The 17,800-nt window shown below is 44.8% G+C and overlaps 2 protein-coding genes across 3 annotated transcripts; one reads left to right on the plus strand and one right to left on the minus strand.

Moving 5' to 3' along the window:
- Positions 1–647: 647 nt before the first annotated feature.
- Positions 648–6,432, minus strand: actr10 (actin related protein 10). Its single transcript, XM_056428831.1, has 13 exons — positions 6,248–6,432; positions 5,031–5,103; positions 4,846–4,928; positions 4,619–4,727; positions 4,369–4,476; positions 4,033–4,100; positions 3,771–3,850; positions 3,108–3,143; positions 2,631–2,710; positions 2,457–2,530; positions 2,210–2,291; positions 1,371–1,572; positions 648–1,283 (listed from the first exon to the last, which is right to left on the minus strand). The coding sequence occupies exons 1-13, from the start codon at positions 6,322–6,324 to the stop codon at positions 1,102–1,104; spliced, it is 1,254 nt and encodes a 417-aa protein (XP_056284806.1). The 5' UTR covers positions 6,325–6,432; the 3' UTR covers positions 648–1,101.
- A 1,021-nt stretch (positions 6,433–7,453) lies between these two features.
- Positions 7,454–14,941, plus strand: LOC130202952 (armadillo-like helical domain-containing protein 4). Of its 2 annotated transcripts, XM_056428848.1 has the most exons (8): positions 7,454–7,972; positions 9,099–9,922; positions 11,129–11,452; positions 11,820–11,987; positions 12,106–12,255; positions 12,566–12,597; positions 12,799–12,948; positions 13,205–14,941. In XM_056428848.1, exons 2-8 carry the CDS (start codon positions 9,112–9,114, stop codon positions 13,277–13,279), a joined length of 1,710 nt encoding a protein of 569 aa, XP_056284823.1. In that variant the 5' UTR covers positions 7,454–7,972; positions 9,099–9,111; the 3' UTR covers positions 13,280–14,941. The 2 variants fall into 2 exon arrangements, 1 of the variants encoding a protein (XP_056284823.1); XR_008833426.1 differs by lacking the exons at positions 12,799–12,948; positions 13,205–14,941 and having other exon boundaries at positions 12,106–12,380; positions 12,566–12,598.
- Positions 14,942–17,800: the final 2,859 nt, after the last annotated feature.

Here is a 17,800-nt window from a genome sequence, read left to right on the forward strand (position 1 = left end):
TCGGCTGCAGAATGGAAAATACACTGATTCCTGCATTTGTTTTTCCATGTGTGTGTGTGTGTGTGCCGCAGGAGGGCGATCCATCTCCTGTAGTTTTTTTTTTTAACCAACAGGTTATTTTTAGATGTGACTTTACAAATTCTGTGTCTATTTCTCGGGAATAATGAATAAATTATTCCTCTTTTGTAAATCCGCCTGTAGCCTGATGGTGAGACTTGAGAACGAGGAGTGTTCAGAGTTTAGGCGTCACAAAAAAACCCGATCTGATATTTCTCTATAAAATATTTGAATTACTAATTTTACGCCATTCTCGGACAGAAAGAGAGAGTTTAATTGGCTTCTGAGTATTTGTGAGAATAGTTGGATTTAAAAAGGTTAAAGAGCGAGACTGCATTGTTTGGAAGATGTTTTAAAGCCGGTAAACAACAACAACAACATGAACTACGATGGACACACACACAGGTCATTTTAATTATTTATCTTGATTTAGACCACTGCTCAGCACCGTGTGGACGTGTGTTTGGATCAGGACTGATTGACGTCCAGACGGACAATTTAAAAAAGAATGTTTTAAATGACTTGCCTGGTTAATAAAAAATAACTTTAAAAAACTTCTTCGACCAGCTGGAATAACCGAGGAACAGCTGTGTGAGTGCACAGGGGTTTATTGAGAACAACACCGTATAATAAATACATGAGCGGTTTATTTTTTAGTGTCAAATAACCAAAATACAGTAAAAATCTCCATGAAATAACTTCTGCTTTCTCCAGAGCAACAGATGCAGCTGACAAATAAGGGAGGACAGATTTTTCAATCTTCATAATCTTTTCATAATTCTTCGAAAACAAGCAGAACAAAGTGGAGTGAGAGTGAGTTCCATGAGACTGAAGTCACAGATGCATGTGGCACACGCCCTATATCGAGATTCTAACAATGTAATCCTTGTAGAGTATAAATGTATCCCAGTATTTGTTCCAAAAAAAACATACGAGCGACGGCGAGACTAAAAACGTGTTGAAGACATCGACGTTACATTTAAGATTACCGAACTGCGTTGGCGCGTGGAGTGCACGAGAGTACGTCGTCCGAATGATCCGGTTCTACTTCTCCGTGGAGAAAGCTCTCTTCATGAGCGGGGGAGGCGTCTTCCCCGCGTCGTACAGGGACTCGGGAGGAGGGGAGCTCAGGTAGCACCAGTCTGGGATGCGGCCCGTCTGGTTGTAGTAGTCTCGTGACACCGACCTGCTGCCCAAGATGTCCTGCAGCGCCCCGAAGATCGCGCCTGCGGAGCAGAAGGGCAGCGTGGAATACTCAAGAGACGGACTAAAAAAATAAATCGTAAAAAATTAAATTAGATCTCATCTCTGACCTCCGAGCCAGGCGGTGCAGTTGGGCTTGGCAGGCGGGGCGTGTATTCGCAAGCTCTTGCTGGCCAGCACGCCGCTGTACTTGGGTTTCTCCACCAGGAGGCGAATCTCGGCCAGCAGACGGTGCAGGAAACCCGGCAGCATGGCGGTGCCGCCGATCACCACCAGGTTCTCCGAGAGCACCTTGCGCGTGTCGATGGGGCACTGCGGGGAGAAAGCTATTCAAAATATATTCGCTCTATATATGTATATATGGTGACGGGGGGCCGCGTGAGATCTCGTGAGCCGCAACATAATAACTCTAAAACAGTTGGAATTTTCTAAATAAATAGACGTTTAATAAAAGGTTTATTACTTCAGGAGATTATGGAGGGGTCCCCGTGTTGGGATAACATCAATAACTCGATTACGACATCCATCAGGTGTCCTACTAATCTTGTGACGGGTGGTTTATCAAAATAACAATTTTAAAAAGGCAAACTGTAAAGTTTGTGCAAAATCAAAGTGCCGCTTTTATAAATGTCAAAATGCATTTAAATGTTCAATCAGGGGCCATTTAAGGCTCAGCACCTACGGAGTGCCTTTGATTAATTTTAGACTATATTGCACCCATAAAATCAGCTTTTTACAAGAGTGAATAAAGATATTAGATCGTCTATTTAAATGTGTCCCGCACGTCATAATTAAGACCATCTGTGTTGACTAAGAAGACGTGTGATGCACAGCTCCATTGATAAAAATAAATTAAATAAAATGAATGATTAAAAGTTAGCGTTTCATAAAGATAACACCTCGCCCCACGAACATTCCCCGTCATGTAGAGCAGACCACTCGTCTCTACCTTGACCAGAGCGTCGAGGATCAGAGTGGCCACGCTCTTCTCTTCGTTGTCCTGTTCAAACAGGATTTCCATCACAGAATCCCTGCAGAGAAAAGAGAGAGACAATCTAATGAGGGACAACTTTTAAAAAAACAAGCAAGTTAAAAAGACAAAGTAATTGTGCGGCGTTAACGCCAGAAGATCTTCTTCCTACAGATGGACTGAGGCAAAAAGGAAACGCTTGAATCTCTGGGGTTTGATGAAGTACCTGATGGATCCTTTGACGTGGAGGATTTTCTCCCCATCCAGAGGATAATCAACATCCGGAGGAGGAGCTGGACGCTACACACACACACACACACACACACACAGGAGAGTTATTTAATGCACACATTGGTTTCACTACGCTGACGGAGTATCCAATGAACCGCATGTCCCTCACTTCAGCTGTGCCATCCAGGTTGAATTTGGCTTCCTGGATCTTGAGGCCTCTCTGCAGGTCGCTGACGAAGCAAGTTCTGACTGCAGGACAACAAACAAACAAACAAACAAACAAACTGAAACACTAAAGTACATTCAGAATCATGAACTGAAGGCTAAGCTACTGACCGGTCTTGAATTAAAAGGTTTACGAGATGCACATCCTGAATGAAAGCTTTAAATTACATTATTGATGAGGGCGGCTTTGTAAATTACATATATGCATCCTTATGAAACGGCCAGCTGGGATAACATCCCAGTGGACGGATGGTAACGAGCCACGGTCTCAGCAGAGCGTTGTAGTTGTTGTGTCTTTTGGGGAAACGCTGCCTTTGAAGGGCATAATTAAAATCTTGATGCATCGCCCTCGAGGGGGGGGGGGGCGAAACAAAGGGGGTCCAGATTTTAAAACACGAAAACAACTCCATCAAAAACATACCCTTGATATCTTCCACGGTGTCCTCTGGGATGGTCCCTGAGGGGGAAAAAGATGAAAAAGACATTAAAACAAAAGTGGCGGTCTATTTTTTTTACCGACAAATCGCCCACGTCGTTAATTTCAGAAATAATTAGATGTAAGAAGAGGCGGAAATAAACGCATGGGGGGGGAAGTTGCCCGCTGAAGGACAAGTAGAGGAACAACATGACAACAAACACAAGTTCCTGTTGTCGCCGCGGTCTGAGAGATGATTAACAAAGTTCCTGTACGGAGAGATTTTGGACGTTTGTTTTTCTCCTCGAGGGTAAATGACTGATGACAGAGATCTCGGCCGCTCTGCTCACTGCGCTGATGTCCGGCCGCCGTCCGTCTCAATTATTGATGCGTTATTACGTGGAGCTTCTCTCACTCTGCTGCAGCCGCGGAGCTCACAGCTGCACGATAATACAGCTGTGGAAATAAAACCCTAAAAGGTACTGTGTATATGTATAATTCACTAATTGAAAAAAAGGAAACGCGTTCCTATTATGAATAATAAATCTAAGTCATGAGATTTGTTTAGCTTTTTGCATTTTTAAACAAATTCCACACAGTCCATGTCAGAGTTACAGGTTCATCCATTTAAAAAAGACAAAGACACAGTCGTCTCCTCTCTGTGTTTACCGATGGCAGCTGGTACACTCTGCCCTGTGGTGGTGTCCGTGTCCACAGTGCATTGTTCCACAAGAAGTCCGTCCAATTCTCTACGATAAAAAAAGACACGTGACGTTATGGGAGGAAAACATAAGACATCTTTTTTTTTTTTAAAGGTCAGTTTTACCAATATTTGATTTGCAAGTGTAAAATGAAAGTCTTATATTTCATAGACAAGTGTGTGCAAAGTAGTAAACCAACATATGTCCTTAAATATGATAGAGCTACTTACTTATGGATGGCTTTCCCACCCAAAGGCAAAGCCTCCCACGCTGGCAGGATAGGAGTGCACTCATAAACCTGTACTTGCAGTTAAGGCGGTAAAATATGAAGTTTATAGACAATAAAATAATATTTTTTTGATTTTTTTCTGGAATTTCTTCTCATCAAAATAACTTGGAATGTCCCTTCCCTTTGTGTGTCCCGTAGCACAATCTCCATTGAGCCAACAGAGAGATTAACCTGATATAAATAATATAATTATGGGTGAAAAGCCAAATAAATCCACATCCTGAATAGTGGGAATATTCCTTTTTAAAAAAGGTCAAAGATTACAGGAAAGGGATACAGGCAGCACCAGCGTCTCTGTGTGGCCACAGTCCATCACCAGAGCAGAGTTGATCCCCAGAGTCATGATGGCCATGAGGTGACTTGGTGCAAACAGGACTGAAGGCACCTGGAAAACAACACAGAGAAAAAAAAAAGACAATTAATACGATCCTTACAGTAAATAAGTGCATTTTTGACGCGCATTAACACTTAATCCAGACACATCCTGCAGCTTCTATGAAAGATGGATCTGCTTTGGTTTTTCACACCTCAAACTGTTTGAAGAAGACCTTGGTGAGCGTCTCCCTGAAGTGAGACGGACAGAGGATGGACTCGATGATGACCACTCTTCGGTCGCGAGGATTCACCAGCAGGTGCCTGATTGAAAGAAAATGAGAAGACAAACAAAGTTGATTCGACGAGGCCGGACTGGAAGCTGCATGTGTTCTGTATGAAACGACGCTGAGCGCCGGCTGACGACGCGGTAGAGTCTCACCTGAAGTAGAGTAAATGGATGAACTCTTTGAGGATGACATACAGCTCTTCGGTGTTGATGTTGTACTGAACCACTTTGACGGCCTGAAAGCGAGACGCCGCATTTTCAGTCGTTTCGCAATTTCCCCAAATAAACCTTTTTTTAAACGATTACACCCGGCGAAAAGTCAGAGCGGTGCCTCTCACCTGCTGCTGGCCCGGCTTCCGGATCTCGCTCGGAATGATGAACCTGGGCCCCGTTTCCCCTGCGAAGCCGCATCTGTAAGAAACGGAGACGGTAAGAGAACATTGAGATGTAGAGATAAACGGTCAAAAGTTTGGGGTCACCCAGACACTTTCGCGTTTTCCATGAAAACTCACACTTTTATTCATCAAATTAATTGCAATATGAATAGAAAATATAGTCGAGACATTGACAAGGTTAGAAATAATGATTTGTATTGTAAATATTAAGTTGTTCTTCTTGTGGCCAGTTTTATAGCTTCTCTCACCAGCATAACTGTTTTCAGCTGCGCTCACATAAAAAGGGTTTAAAGGGTTTTCTACCCCTCCGCTTGTCTTCTAAGGCGATAACACAATGTACCATCAGAACACTGGAGATGGGCCTCTACACACCTCTGTAGAGACTTCATTAAACACCAGAGAATAGTCATCTACACATTAACTATGCAGCGAGAGGATTTATGATTCATTTAATGTGATCTTCATTGAAAAAAAAAGTGCTTTTCTTTGAAAAATATAAAAATGTCTAAGTGACCCCAAACTTTTGAACGGCAGTGTATAAATATAGATTGTGTGTGGCTCCTGTACAATCTATAATATAAAAATGGGGACTGCATACAAAGACTTGGCTGAATTAGCTACATGGTCATTTTTACAAACGTTCAACATCCTTTTATTAAGTTGCATATAAGAAGAAGAGAAAAGTGCAGACAAAGAGATCATTATTTAAAGAAAACGGTCCTCCTGATCTCCATGTGACTTGCCCCAGGCCAGTTTCTCATCCTAATAGTATCACACAAAAGCCTCCAACTCCAGCAGGATGACATGAAATACATACCAATGACGTCATTTATACTGCCAGCGAAATATATGACGAAGAAAATTCACAGCAGCTTCTTTACTGCATCTCTCAGATGTGCTCACTGTAAATAACGTAAAGACGCGTATAATAATGTAATGTATAATGTGAGGTCACGTGACGTTTAGTAGCTTTCAGATGACCAGGTCGATTAACAAAAAATATTCAGGACACTCGAACAACAGTTAACGCAGTATACATAAATAACAGTAACTTGCCCTGAATTATGGTGATTAATTAATTTATTATCTGACATAAGAACATGTAGGGTGTTGGAAGAAACACGGATAACAGACGTCAACGTAATCCGGCCGTTACTCACTTTGTGTACGCGGCTCCTAAATCAATTACGATCGCAGTCTTCTCTCCTCCGCTTCCTAAACCATCAAATAAGGGCATTTTATTGTCAGTTTGTGTAACAATGAGCTCAGCGTTGGGTTGACAGTCGCCCAATTCGCATCGTAACAAAAGGAGAAACAACAAAAAAGCTGTTGTCTTCCGGTTGCGCCGGGTTGGGTCCTTAAAACGCGGGATGACGTCACGGGAATTGCCTGATTGAAAATGGCCGTTTAAAACTATTAGATTAGCAACAAAAAACATTTCAGGCGAATCAACCAAATAAGTGAAGTAATAAACATAAACAAACAAAACAGCTTTATATTCAAAGTATATTTTCTATCAGTATGTTTACTGTTTATATAGCAGATATATCATTGTGTTGTGTTACGTTGTGTATCCAAAAGTCTTATTTGAAGCACTGAAACACCACGTGAAGAGCAGGCCGAGATCATGTGTAGAAAAGAGCTGTAATATAATTTAGTTGTATACAAAATAATAATATACATAATGATGATGATGATCCCTTTGACTGTTGACAATGCAGATGTCACCCATGGATGCTGATGGTGCCTCACGAGACCACCAGGGGGGTCGCTTTGACTTTTCCAGTGTGCACAGACCCTATTAAACAGTCTCTATTCCCAACCCAACTCTGATTCCAGCACATGTGGAAATACAAGCAACATTATTATCCCATTTGTTTTTCAATTACCATATACCACATTACCATATAATTAACTGTTTTCAACATGTCCCCTAATTCATGCTATACTAAGTGATCATGTACACACGTGCTGGTATGCTGCTCTATTTAGGAATAACTGTGCTATTTGAAAGTGCCAGGCTAGAGGAATTATGCCTTTGTCCATAAGCAAATTATTTATATAAGCCTATTTGTTTCACAATATAATGGAATGGAAGTCGGGTGCAGTGAGGCATTATATATAATAATTGTATCCCCATACTTTTGCACAATGTCTTGGATTCTATGTTTACCTGCCTGATATATTTTTCTAATACGTATTTAACACACATTGTTGGAGGGAGCCTGATATCTAATATTTTCTTTTCTTTGCCTTCTGTGTAATTGATGTGCACATGAATATAAATAACTTAAAACATGCATTCCCACAAAATAAATGCATCTGCCCCCATTGTAACAGAGTTGACATACAGTTAAATCAACACAGCAATACAAAGTTTAATATAATACTTTCACCATAACAAACTTCTTCTCTGGTCAGCCCTTCTTCTCTGCAGGCGACCTTTGACTCGAGGTTCAGGAGCTGTCCATTCAGCACCACCACGAGCCTCTTTGGGAAAGACAATGCAAGAGGGAACCAATGATGATCAAATACGACAAAGAACAGATGCGCAGGAAAGGCAATGCGGTTCTTATCGTATTAAGCCGAATTCGCAACCGCCAATTTGCATACATTCTGCAGATTTCCAGCATTTGGTGGCAGCACTTGTGTTCTGGAAGCAGGCGCACGTACGAGAAGAGACTTTCCGTCGGTGACGCCAAAGCTGCACAACAACAAGCCTCTCCTCTCCTTCTGCTGGCTTTCCCACACTTGACTCTCCTCAAATTGTTTCCGTATACACACGAGCGGATTTGTGTAGTATAATAATTTAATTATTTTTTTGCACACTGCAAGATAAACTCTGCGTCCTCCAGGCACAGCGATCCCGTCATGGACTCTGGAAGGTATTTATTTGTGTTACCAATATGCATTTTTTTGCCCTCTCTCTCTCTCTCTCTCGCAGCCAGAATGTGATGATGCTATTTAAGGGGAATGCATCGTAGTGTGAGCTCGAGCCATTGTGGCAAGGCATGTTTCTCTGTATCGATCGCAGCGCATGGTGCGCAGACAGAACGGCGGGGCTGTGACATTGATGGGCTGACCGTCACCGGGTGATCGATCCTCTCGACGGGTCGGACTCAGACGACATGAAAGGGAGTCACCCGACACACGTTGTCATTTCTCTCCCTCTTTTTCTACAGATTTATCGGTGATTATTGGCGTCACGTCACGTGAAGCAACACATTGCGCCGCGCACATTGATTTTTTTACATTAAAAAAAAAATCAAAATTGAGCATTTTTACAAATGTGAATGCGTGTTTGAAAACTGCCGCTTTGTGCATTCTAACGTTCATGGATCTATAGGATAGAAAGCCTGAAGCTATTTATAGGTTATTGGTGGGGGGCTAAGGACTGCTGTGTCAGATTCTCTCTCTCTCTCTCTCTCTCTCTCTCTCTCTCTCTCTCTCTCATGATGGACAGTGAATCCGGTTCTCTGTGGCTATATTGGGCTATATGTCAAGTTCCATACACTTTGCATTATGACCCTATGTATATATATATATATATATACTTATATATACATATATAATATATACATACATATACACGCATACATATACACATAAATATATATACATATATATACATGTATATATACATATATACACATATATATACATACATATACACATACATATATATACATACACACATATACATATATACACATACATGTATATACATATACATATATATACACATGCATTTATACATACATATACAGACATATATATACATGCATATACACATACATATATATACATACATATATATATATATATATATTCATGCATATATACATAGATATACACATATATATATAAACATACACATACATATATGCATATATGTACATACATATACACATACATATATACATACGCACATACATATATATATACATATACACATATATAATGCATCCTCCCCACCAGCTTGTCTCTCTGTTGTTCATCTTCTGTCCACAGGCACTGAGACAAGATGCTGATGTCTGGGAGGCTGCAGCGCCTCCTGCTGGCCGGGACCTGTCTCTGCGTCTACGGGACGCCTGTCCACCCCCCGACCGTCCCCCCCACCTGGGACGGCTCGGTCACCAGTGTCGGTGCGGAGCCTGAAACCTCAGATGCAGAACACGTGGCTGGCCCGATATTGAATGTAGGTGCAGGAGGGGCTGGCCCACATGGGCGACCCGGGGGGACGGACCCGGTGACGCAGACGGAGACAAACGGGGACGGCCTCGGTGGAGGATCTGGGCCGAGTGAGGAGGCCGGCGGAGAGGCACGGAGCCAGAGCGAAGAGACAAAGAGGTTTGGGAGCTCGTCTGAGATGGGAGACGCTCTGAGACCGACGGAGGCGGGTCCAGGTCCGTCCGTTGATCCAGACGGGAGACGGGAGGACGCCACTGTCATCAATCAGCCGATGTTGAAGCGGTCGGACACAGTAAATACAGCGAGAGATGGATTTTTAGCCTCCCCCACAGAGCCCCCACAGCTGAGCATCACAGCCGGGGAGGCCGGAGACCCAGGGGAGGCGGACCGAACAAAACCGGACCCAGAAACTAGCTCGCCGTCAACCACAGAACCTCCAAATCCCGGCGCAGCGACCCAGAAACTGGCCTCCCACAGCTCCATGTTCGTCTCCCCGCAGACCTCCACACATGTGTCGATTTGGGACCACGATGAAACAATGTCCTCCCTCCCGGACCCCTTGCTACCCGAAATTGGACCGAACCTGATGCCCACAGGGGATGGACCAGAAAGCCTGTGGACGGAGGCGGCGAGGCCCAGTGGAGGTGAGTCAGAACGATTAGAGAAGCGTGAATGTTGATGGAAAATTCACCTTTTTGGGAGGTTGTTCAAGGTGTCCAAACTTAAGATACACACACACACACACCCTGGTGTGAGGTGACGCTCTGAAGACTCTACGGGTTTTCAGGAGGCCTTTATTAAAAAGTGAGGCACGTCGAGTGGCAGAGATTGCCTTTGATGATTGGCAAAGAAAAGCCGCACCGCTATTTCCTACACGCCACTTTGAACCCCAGCGGGGACCCGTGGCAGTCTAATTACTTTCTATTCCTGACTCGAGCCTGAGGAGAAAGGAAAAAAAAGGAAGAAAGAAAAACAGAGACAAGGGAATGGGCTGGTGGAGGGGTTTCAAACCCTTTTTCTCTCTATCCATACCCCGCTTCTCCTTCTTTCCTCCACTCCCCATCCAGACTATTGTAAAGAAACAGGCAGATCATTACTCGGGAGGCGAGAGGGAAATGGATTAAAGCAGTCTGTCTCAGCCAATGTGTATTCCGGATGTTCATTTGGGGATTGCCCGTTTGATGAAATTCCCAAAACAGCATTTATATATAAAAAGGATCGTAAGCATTTTTTCATGTTTTCAAACTAACTTTATAAATGCTTTGGACTAAAGGAAACGCAGAGGCAGCTTCCTCCGGTGACGGCCCCCTCTGCGGTCGCCTCTTATCTAGAAATGAACCATTTTTATTCCAAACAACCCTCCTTTCATTGTGTCACAGCTGTGAACTTCTAATGAGGAAAAAACTGCATATCCAAGGAGTTTCCCTCCTTCAAAGAGCCAGACGCCGCTATGAATACTTCAGCGCTGCGTGCGCTGAATAGTTTCTCCTTCGAAAACAAAAGATGTCGACAGACGTGTTCAGAAAATGCAAGACCTTCATTCATTGGCTCCAGTTTGCTCGACTGCAGTATTTCACTGACTTCTACCAGAAGGCCCAAACTATTTCACAGAGAAAAGGCAGCATTTCAAATTGTTTTCGGAAGTATTCCTGATTCACTTCCGTGAGAAAACTCCAAAAGTCGAGCATTCGTGAGCAAAACCGAGCACTTTGTTTTCATCCTGGTCCGAACTGGACCAGAAGGAGATTGTTTTGTCTCCATGATATTTGATGTCCCCCTTTCTGTGTTTACTTTTAATTGATTCATCTGGTTGATGAACATGTCTTTGTAACTCTTTGACACCATTTCAGTGGACACCGCGGCGCCGCCGTCTCAGGACGAGGCCACGGAGGGCACCATGTCCTCGGAGGCTCTGCCTCTCATCTTCGAGCCGTTTGAAGATGTCACGCGGGTACCAGGCGGGGCTCAACCGCCCGCTGCCATGGCGACGGGAGGAGCGCCTCAGTCGGAGGTGGACCTTGGGGAGACGGACGGCGACGGGCCCTCGCACCTAGCCCCGTCCCTGCTGATGCCGGACTGGACGTCACCTTGGCAGACGTCCGGCGGCGAGCTCCTGCAGGAGCCAATCGGCTCACAGGGTCCGTCGGCGTCACGGGAGGATCACGCCGAGAGAGGTGATGAATGAATGAATGCATGTCAATGTTATTAACCCAGTGCTCTGCAGAACAATGAGTGAAGACTCATCTTGTTTCATGTACTTCCCATTAAAGCAAAGCATGGTGTAAATGTGATTCCAATATCAGAAAGTGTGTTATCAGCATAATTAGTGTTTACTGTATGCTACAATAATATGAGAGTATGCATCTAAAACGTAGTTTAAAAGTGGAAGTATGGAGCCACAGTAAGGCATGATGTACGGCAACATTCTTCTACCATGCATCTTTTTATTTGTATTGTTATAACATTTACATTGCAGCTTCTTTAATTCATATCAACTTGTAAAGACTTGAAAGTTGCTCTCTGTGATTTGCTCACCTGTAGGCGCCGCGAGGACCCCGAACCTCGAGGATCGCGTGCCCACCACCACCACCACCACCACCGGCCCCTCCTCCTTCTCATCCTTCCAGCGTGCTATGACAACGGTAACCATGGCGACCCGTCGGCCGGCGCACAAATCCAGATCAGAGTTGGAGGAGATGGAGTCTGAGGGTGAGGCGAGGTTTATCGACGGCTAATAAACATATCTTTCTTTTAATTATGATTTTTTTTATTTGTTTATCTTATTTGGAATCCTAAATGTAATATATTCATGGCTTACTCCCGGCAGAGGAGGCAGATGAAGACGAGAACTCTGAGGAATCGGTGGAGGACGACAGCGAGGAGGACCTAACGGAAAGACCCAAAACGTCCTCAACGCGGCTTCCGTACAGCCTCATCCCGCCGCCTCCCGTCTGGGTCCAGCGCAACCAGGGCTTGCGTCAGTGACCGCGGTTCCCAACTCATCTTATACACCCTAGTATTCAACACGGTGTCGTATTTAAAGCTCGTAGCTGCCACCAGAAACATTTAAATCTTTTAAAAAGCGCCTCGCTGTTACTTCCAGTGACTTTCTTTCTTTTTTAGCTCCGCCCCGTTTCCCATGTCGGATCGTTACTACTAAATATCTTACGAATTGCTTTGTTTATTAGTTCATTTTCGAGTGTTTCTCCATGTTCCTTAATGCTTTATTAATTTAAATGTATTTTTATTTATATATCGGGGGTAAACCTGTGGCTCTTTTCTTCCAGTGAGGAGCTGGCTGGAGCTGATCAGAGAGAAGGTGAGACTGCCCCCTGCTGGCCAAAACATGTCAGTTCCCTTTGCTCCCTGACAGTGTGATGGATAAAGCCGCCAGTATTCTCTATTCTCCTGTTAGACGTCTTTCGATATGCAGGCAAATTAGTATTGGTAATTTGGAATATAAGAAGGACGGCCTGGATATAGTCTGGTTGACGACTCCTCTCCGCTTTGACCTCCACAGGCGGGTTACGTGTCTGGGATGTTGGCCCCCGTGGGCATCGGCATCACCGGGGCCCTGCTGATCGTCGGCGCCCTCTACAGCATCCGCATGATGCACCGCAAGAGGAGGAACAGCTTCAAACACCAGAGGAGGAAGGCCAGGCAGCCAGAGGTTCACTACACACTTCTGTTTTCTCTTATTCCACTTGTTACTGAGGAAGTCCTGTGTTAGGGTTCAGGACTAAGGTTCAGGGTTACGGTTCAGGACTAAGGTTCAGGGTTAGGGTTCAGAGTTACGGTTTAGGATTAAGGGTTAGGGTTACGGTTTAGGATTAAGGGTTAGGGTTTAGGATTAAGGTTCAAGGTCCAGGGTTACAGTTCAGTGTTCAGGATTAAGGTTCCATGTTAAGTTTGTTGTCGCTCCCCAGCAACCCGGAGAGCCCGGGACCAGCCGGCAGGACCAGGCCATGCTGCTGGCCGACAGCTCCGAGGACGAGTTCTGAAGAGACCCTTCGGGCGGGGGCTCCCTTTTTCGCCGGTGACCAATGGGGCTGATCGACCTCCCGCCCCCCTTCATCGCTATGACTACCGCATCTCCAACCACCCTGGACCGTTTGGTCTGTGACTCATCTGATCCACGGCGTGACTTTGAGGCCTATCGGGAACAATTTGCACCAACGGGAAAACTTTCTCCGAACGCCGTCGGGTGATGTTCATTCTGCAGCGCTGAACACAGAAATGATATCGCTGCTTGTATAAAAAAATATATATAAATGCATAAGCAGGGTTTTGGGAAAAGCGCGGACCGTCAGCGGGGTTTCTGTCAAGTAATAACACATTTTCAAAAAAGGGCTGTAGAAGAGTAACATGACATAAACAATGTAAATATATATATGTTCTGTATGTGTAGCTGACTTGGGATCAGTCTAAGTTTTATTTGTGCGTTTCGCAAAAAGTAAGATTTACAGAAACCTTCCCCAAAAAAAAAAGTAAATATAAATATAGAAAAGTAGCATAAAAAAGATTTTGATGTACAATGTTAATATAACTGGTAAAAGTTATTCTTTTGCCACGACAATAAAGTATATTCATACACTTCTAATGATGGCTGGAAAAGCACAAAAATTAAAAGACCAGGAGTTCATATTTGTGGATTATTTTTAACTTGCTCATTTTTTGTGTGCCAATCGTGTCGTTGGTGCTTTAACCGGTTCAGACGAGGACCGATGAAGACGTTCTTTGGACGACTCGCGAGAAATCACGTTTCTCTGAGATGCAAAAAAAAAACAAGTCGTTAAGTTTTACGAGGAAAGGATGCAAAAAAATATCTGAAATGTTTGTAACACCATCAGTTTAGTTTAAGGGAAAAATTCATTTTCTGTAATTTCACGAGCCATCGGATAAGCTTCATGTACAACTTGCCTGTTTATTTGCAATAATACTGTTTTAGAGTATATGTGGTGTAAAACAGTGGACACTTTGTCTCTTAACGTAGATATGAAACATGTGATCAAATAAACAATTAATTTAGACGTCTGATTGGGACTCAAGCGGTGACTTTGTTTTGAAATGAAAACCACACAACAGACACACAACCCGGTTTACAGCATTAAAAAAAATCAAATAATTTATTTCTGTGTTCTTTTTCCACATTAAATAAAAGCTATCGGACATTTCCAGATCAAAATCAAGAGAGAGAGGGGGGGGCGGGAAGAGGAACAGGGGGAAACAGAAACGTGACATGCAAAAAAAATATTATTTTTTTGCTCTCCACCCCTTTGCACACAAGACAGCAGGAAGCCCCCCGTGATTGGTCGACGGGACCACAGCCTTTAAAAAAAAATTATGTAAAAAAAAGATTATTTCTGGTGCGGCGTGAGAACGGAGAAGGTGGGGGTGTTGATTGTTATAATATACGCCACCTGGACGTCACAGCGGACGTACCAGGAGGGGAAAAACTGCCTCCGAACACTGAACTGGCTTGTCAAGTCAAAACTTATTCCAAAAGCATCGTCATGGAGAGAGAGAGAGAGAGATAGAGGGCTGGGTAACGCTGTGCAACGCCACGGCTACGTATTGATATCGATGACGAAGCCCCTTCAGTCTGTGATCCAGGTCCATTTTGTAAAGGGGTCACCTGACCTGTCCTTCCATATCAGTAGTCACTGTGGTAAAGAGGAGGAAGGGGAAGGGGAGGGGGGGGGGGGGACGAGTGTCCGAATACAGGGCAAGATTTAAACCTCCGAAACGAAACCAGGGGGGGGGGGGTTAACACGAGGTGATGATGTAAATTTAGAAGAAGAAAAAAAAAAAAAATGCTCTCAATATATCCAAGGAATTAGAACACTCGTATACAAATCTGAAAATAAAATAAAAATAGGTCGTCTGATCCTTTGTTCCAAATGCACGCGCACACACACACACACACACACACACGCACACACAGTTATGAGGGTGGCGACTCTGTAAACGTTGACTATCTTTCAGTCCTGGGCTCCAGGGATGAGACATCTCGGCTGTTCTGTCGAACGGGGGAAATGAACCCAAAACACGTGTGAGCGGCTTCCATTACGGAGACTCCATTAAAACATCCGACTCCCAAGAGCGTTTGCTGCAGACTTTTTCTTTGTTTTTCGGAGGTTTCGCTCTCATTCCACCCCGTGCCGGTGTGTCCTGCGCTGCTTTCTACTCTGAATATTGCAGGCAGGGTAAAAAAGAAGAAAGAAAGCACGCAGACGCACAATTGCATAATTTGAAGTCGACTTAAAAATTGCATGATCAACCTGTGACGCTGTTTGTTTTTGGGACTTTAAAAAAAGCCGATTCAAGGGTTTATTCTCCGGCGGCGAACGCAAACTCGAACCCTGGAACGGCAACAACAAAAAAAGGTATATATAAAGTGTGTGATTGGTCGCGGTCCGGTCGTTCCTCGTGAGGCCGACAAATTTAAACACCTCTAAAAAGACGACGCTTTTCCCGTGAGCCTCCGAGAGCAGAGAAGTAAAAGTCCAACAGATCGACACCGACACGCGGACACACACACACACACACACTCACACACACACCGACACACACACACCGACACACTCACACACACACACACACACACACACACCGACACACACACCGACACACACACACCGACACACTCACACCGACTCATACACACCGACACACACACACCGACACACACACCGACACACTCACACCGACACACTCACACCGACACATACACACCGACTCACACACCGACACACACACCGACACACACCGACACACACACACCGACTCACACACACCGACACACACACACACACACACACACACACCGACACACACACACACACACACACACCGACACACACACACACACCGACATACACACCGACACTCACACACCGACTCACATACACACCGACACACACACACCGACACACACACCGACACACATACACACCGACACACTCACACTGACACCGACACACACACTCACACTGACACCGACACACACACACCGACATACACACCGACTCACACACACACCGACACATACACACCGACACACTCACACTGACACACATACACTCACACCGACTCACACACACACCGACACTCACACCGACACTCACACTGACACATACACACCGACTCCGACACTCACACCGACACACACACACACACACACACACCGACACTCACACAGACACACTCACACACACACCGACACACACTCACAGACACACACCGACACATTCACACCGACTCCGACACACACACACCGACACACTCACACCGACACACACAGACACATACGACTCACACACACACACTGCAGCGATGTCCAAAGAAGTTCATCTGACCTTTGTTCATATTACCTTTAAGAAGAGAAACATTACAACAAAAAGAAGCGGTTGAAGAGGTCTTCGCATAATTAGTGTGGATTGGAACATCCGGGTGCAGGGAGGGAGGGAGAGGGGAGGGAGGGAGGGAGGAGGGGGGGGTAAGCGAGGTCGGTTGTGCATCGAGTTCGGGCACCTGGGAAGTGCATCGAGGACTCGGCCGCTCACTCGCAGCACGAGGTTACGCAGGTTTACGTTAGACAATCTAAACAAAACGCGAATAAACGAAACGATAAAATATAAATCTGCTAAGAACACTCGTCTATTTGTCCTTTTTTTCTCTTCTTTTTTTTTTAGCATCAAGAGATAAAACACACACACACACACACACACACAGGGTTCCAGCATTACGCAACACTTCGGCGTGACGCTCGTCAGCGAGCTCGCCGATGCAGCTGTGGCCGAGGGCGCCGATGGATCGAGTGGCACTTTGCATCGAGGAGAACAAATAAATAATCTATTAAAAAAATAAAGGAAAAGGAGTAAACGGACACATTTGACAAGCAGTCTCTTTAAAATAATATTTTTTCTCCTTTAGGGGGGGGGGGGGGATTTTGCAGTGGCTGTCAGTGCATTCGGGGGAAAAAAACAAAAACAAGTTGTGATCTGCAAAAATAGAATAGAAGTAAAATATCCAACTGCTTGCACATACTGTCAGGGTTTGACGATGATGATGATGAAGATGTCGCGTGAAGTACACCGACGCAACAAGGAGCTGCGTTAACGATCCACCGCTCTGCACCGACATGAGAATACCAAACACAGGAAAAGTGTTTCGGAGGGTACACACACACACACACACACACTCACTCACTCCCCCCCGCCGCCCGCACTCACATAAAAATAAATGCATACATCTTTACAGGCTTCAGTCCTGGAGGCTGAGGCAGGTGACGGAGGCAGCAGGTGACGGAGGCAGCAGCGCGGAGCGGCCGCGCCCTATTGGCCAGGATGGGAACACACACACACACACACACAAAACACTCGCTCACAGAGAACCCGACCACATCCAAAAGCCAAAACGCTCCCCCACCCCACCAAACACACCTGAAGCAGAACAGTCACGCTGTAGCTTCTTCTGCCCCCCAGACCAACTCATGAGATTTAAAAAAACAAGAAAAACAC

Source organism: Pseudoliparis swirei, chromosome 12 (genome assembly GCF_029220125.1).
Source record: "Pseudoliparis swirei isolate HS2019 ecotype Mariana Trench chromosome 12, NWPU_hadal_v1, whole genome shotgun sequence".
In the NCBI taxonomy this organism is placed as follows: domain Eukaryota; kingdom Metazoa; phylum Chordata; class Actinopteri; order Perciformes; family Liparidae; genus Pseudoliparis; species Pseudoliparis swirei.

What these genes read in the sequence shown, in the direction of transcription:
- actr10 (XM_056428831.1), bottom strand. Translation starts at nt 6,324, where the DNA reads ATGCCCTTATTTGATGGTTTAGGAAGCGGAGGAGAGAAGACTGCGATC. An exon ending in GAGTGTACCAGCTGCCATCG is followed by an intron (nt 3,144 to 3,770) that starts GTAAACACAGAG and finishes TTTCCCCCTCAG; the next exon opens with GGACCATCCCAGAGGACACC. An exon ending in ACCTGGATGGCACAGCTGAA is followed by an intron (nt 2,531 to 2,630) that starts GTGAGGGACATG and finishes GTGTGTGTGTAG; the next exon opens with CGTCCAGCTCCTCCTCCGGA.
- LOC130202952 (XM_056428848.1), top strand. Translation starts at nt 9,112, where the DNA reads ATGCTGATGTCTGGGAGGCTGCAGCGCCTCCTGCTGGCCGGGACCTGT. An exon ending in GGAGGATCACGCCGAGAGAG is followed by an intron (nt 11,453 to 11,819) that starts GTGATGAATGAA and finishes GCTCACCTGTAG; the next exon opens with GCGCCGCGAGGACCCCGAAC. An exon ending in GGAAGGCCAGGCAGCCAGAG is followed by an intron (nt 12,949 to 13,204) that starts GTTCACTACACA and finishes GTCGCTCCCCAG; the next exon opens with CAACCCGGAGAGCCCGGGAC.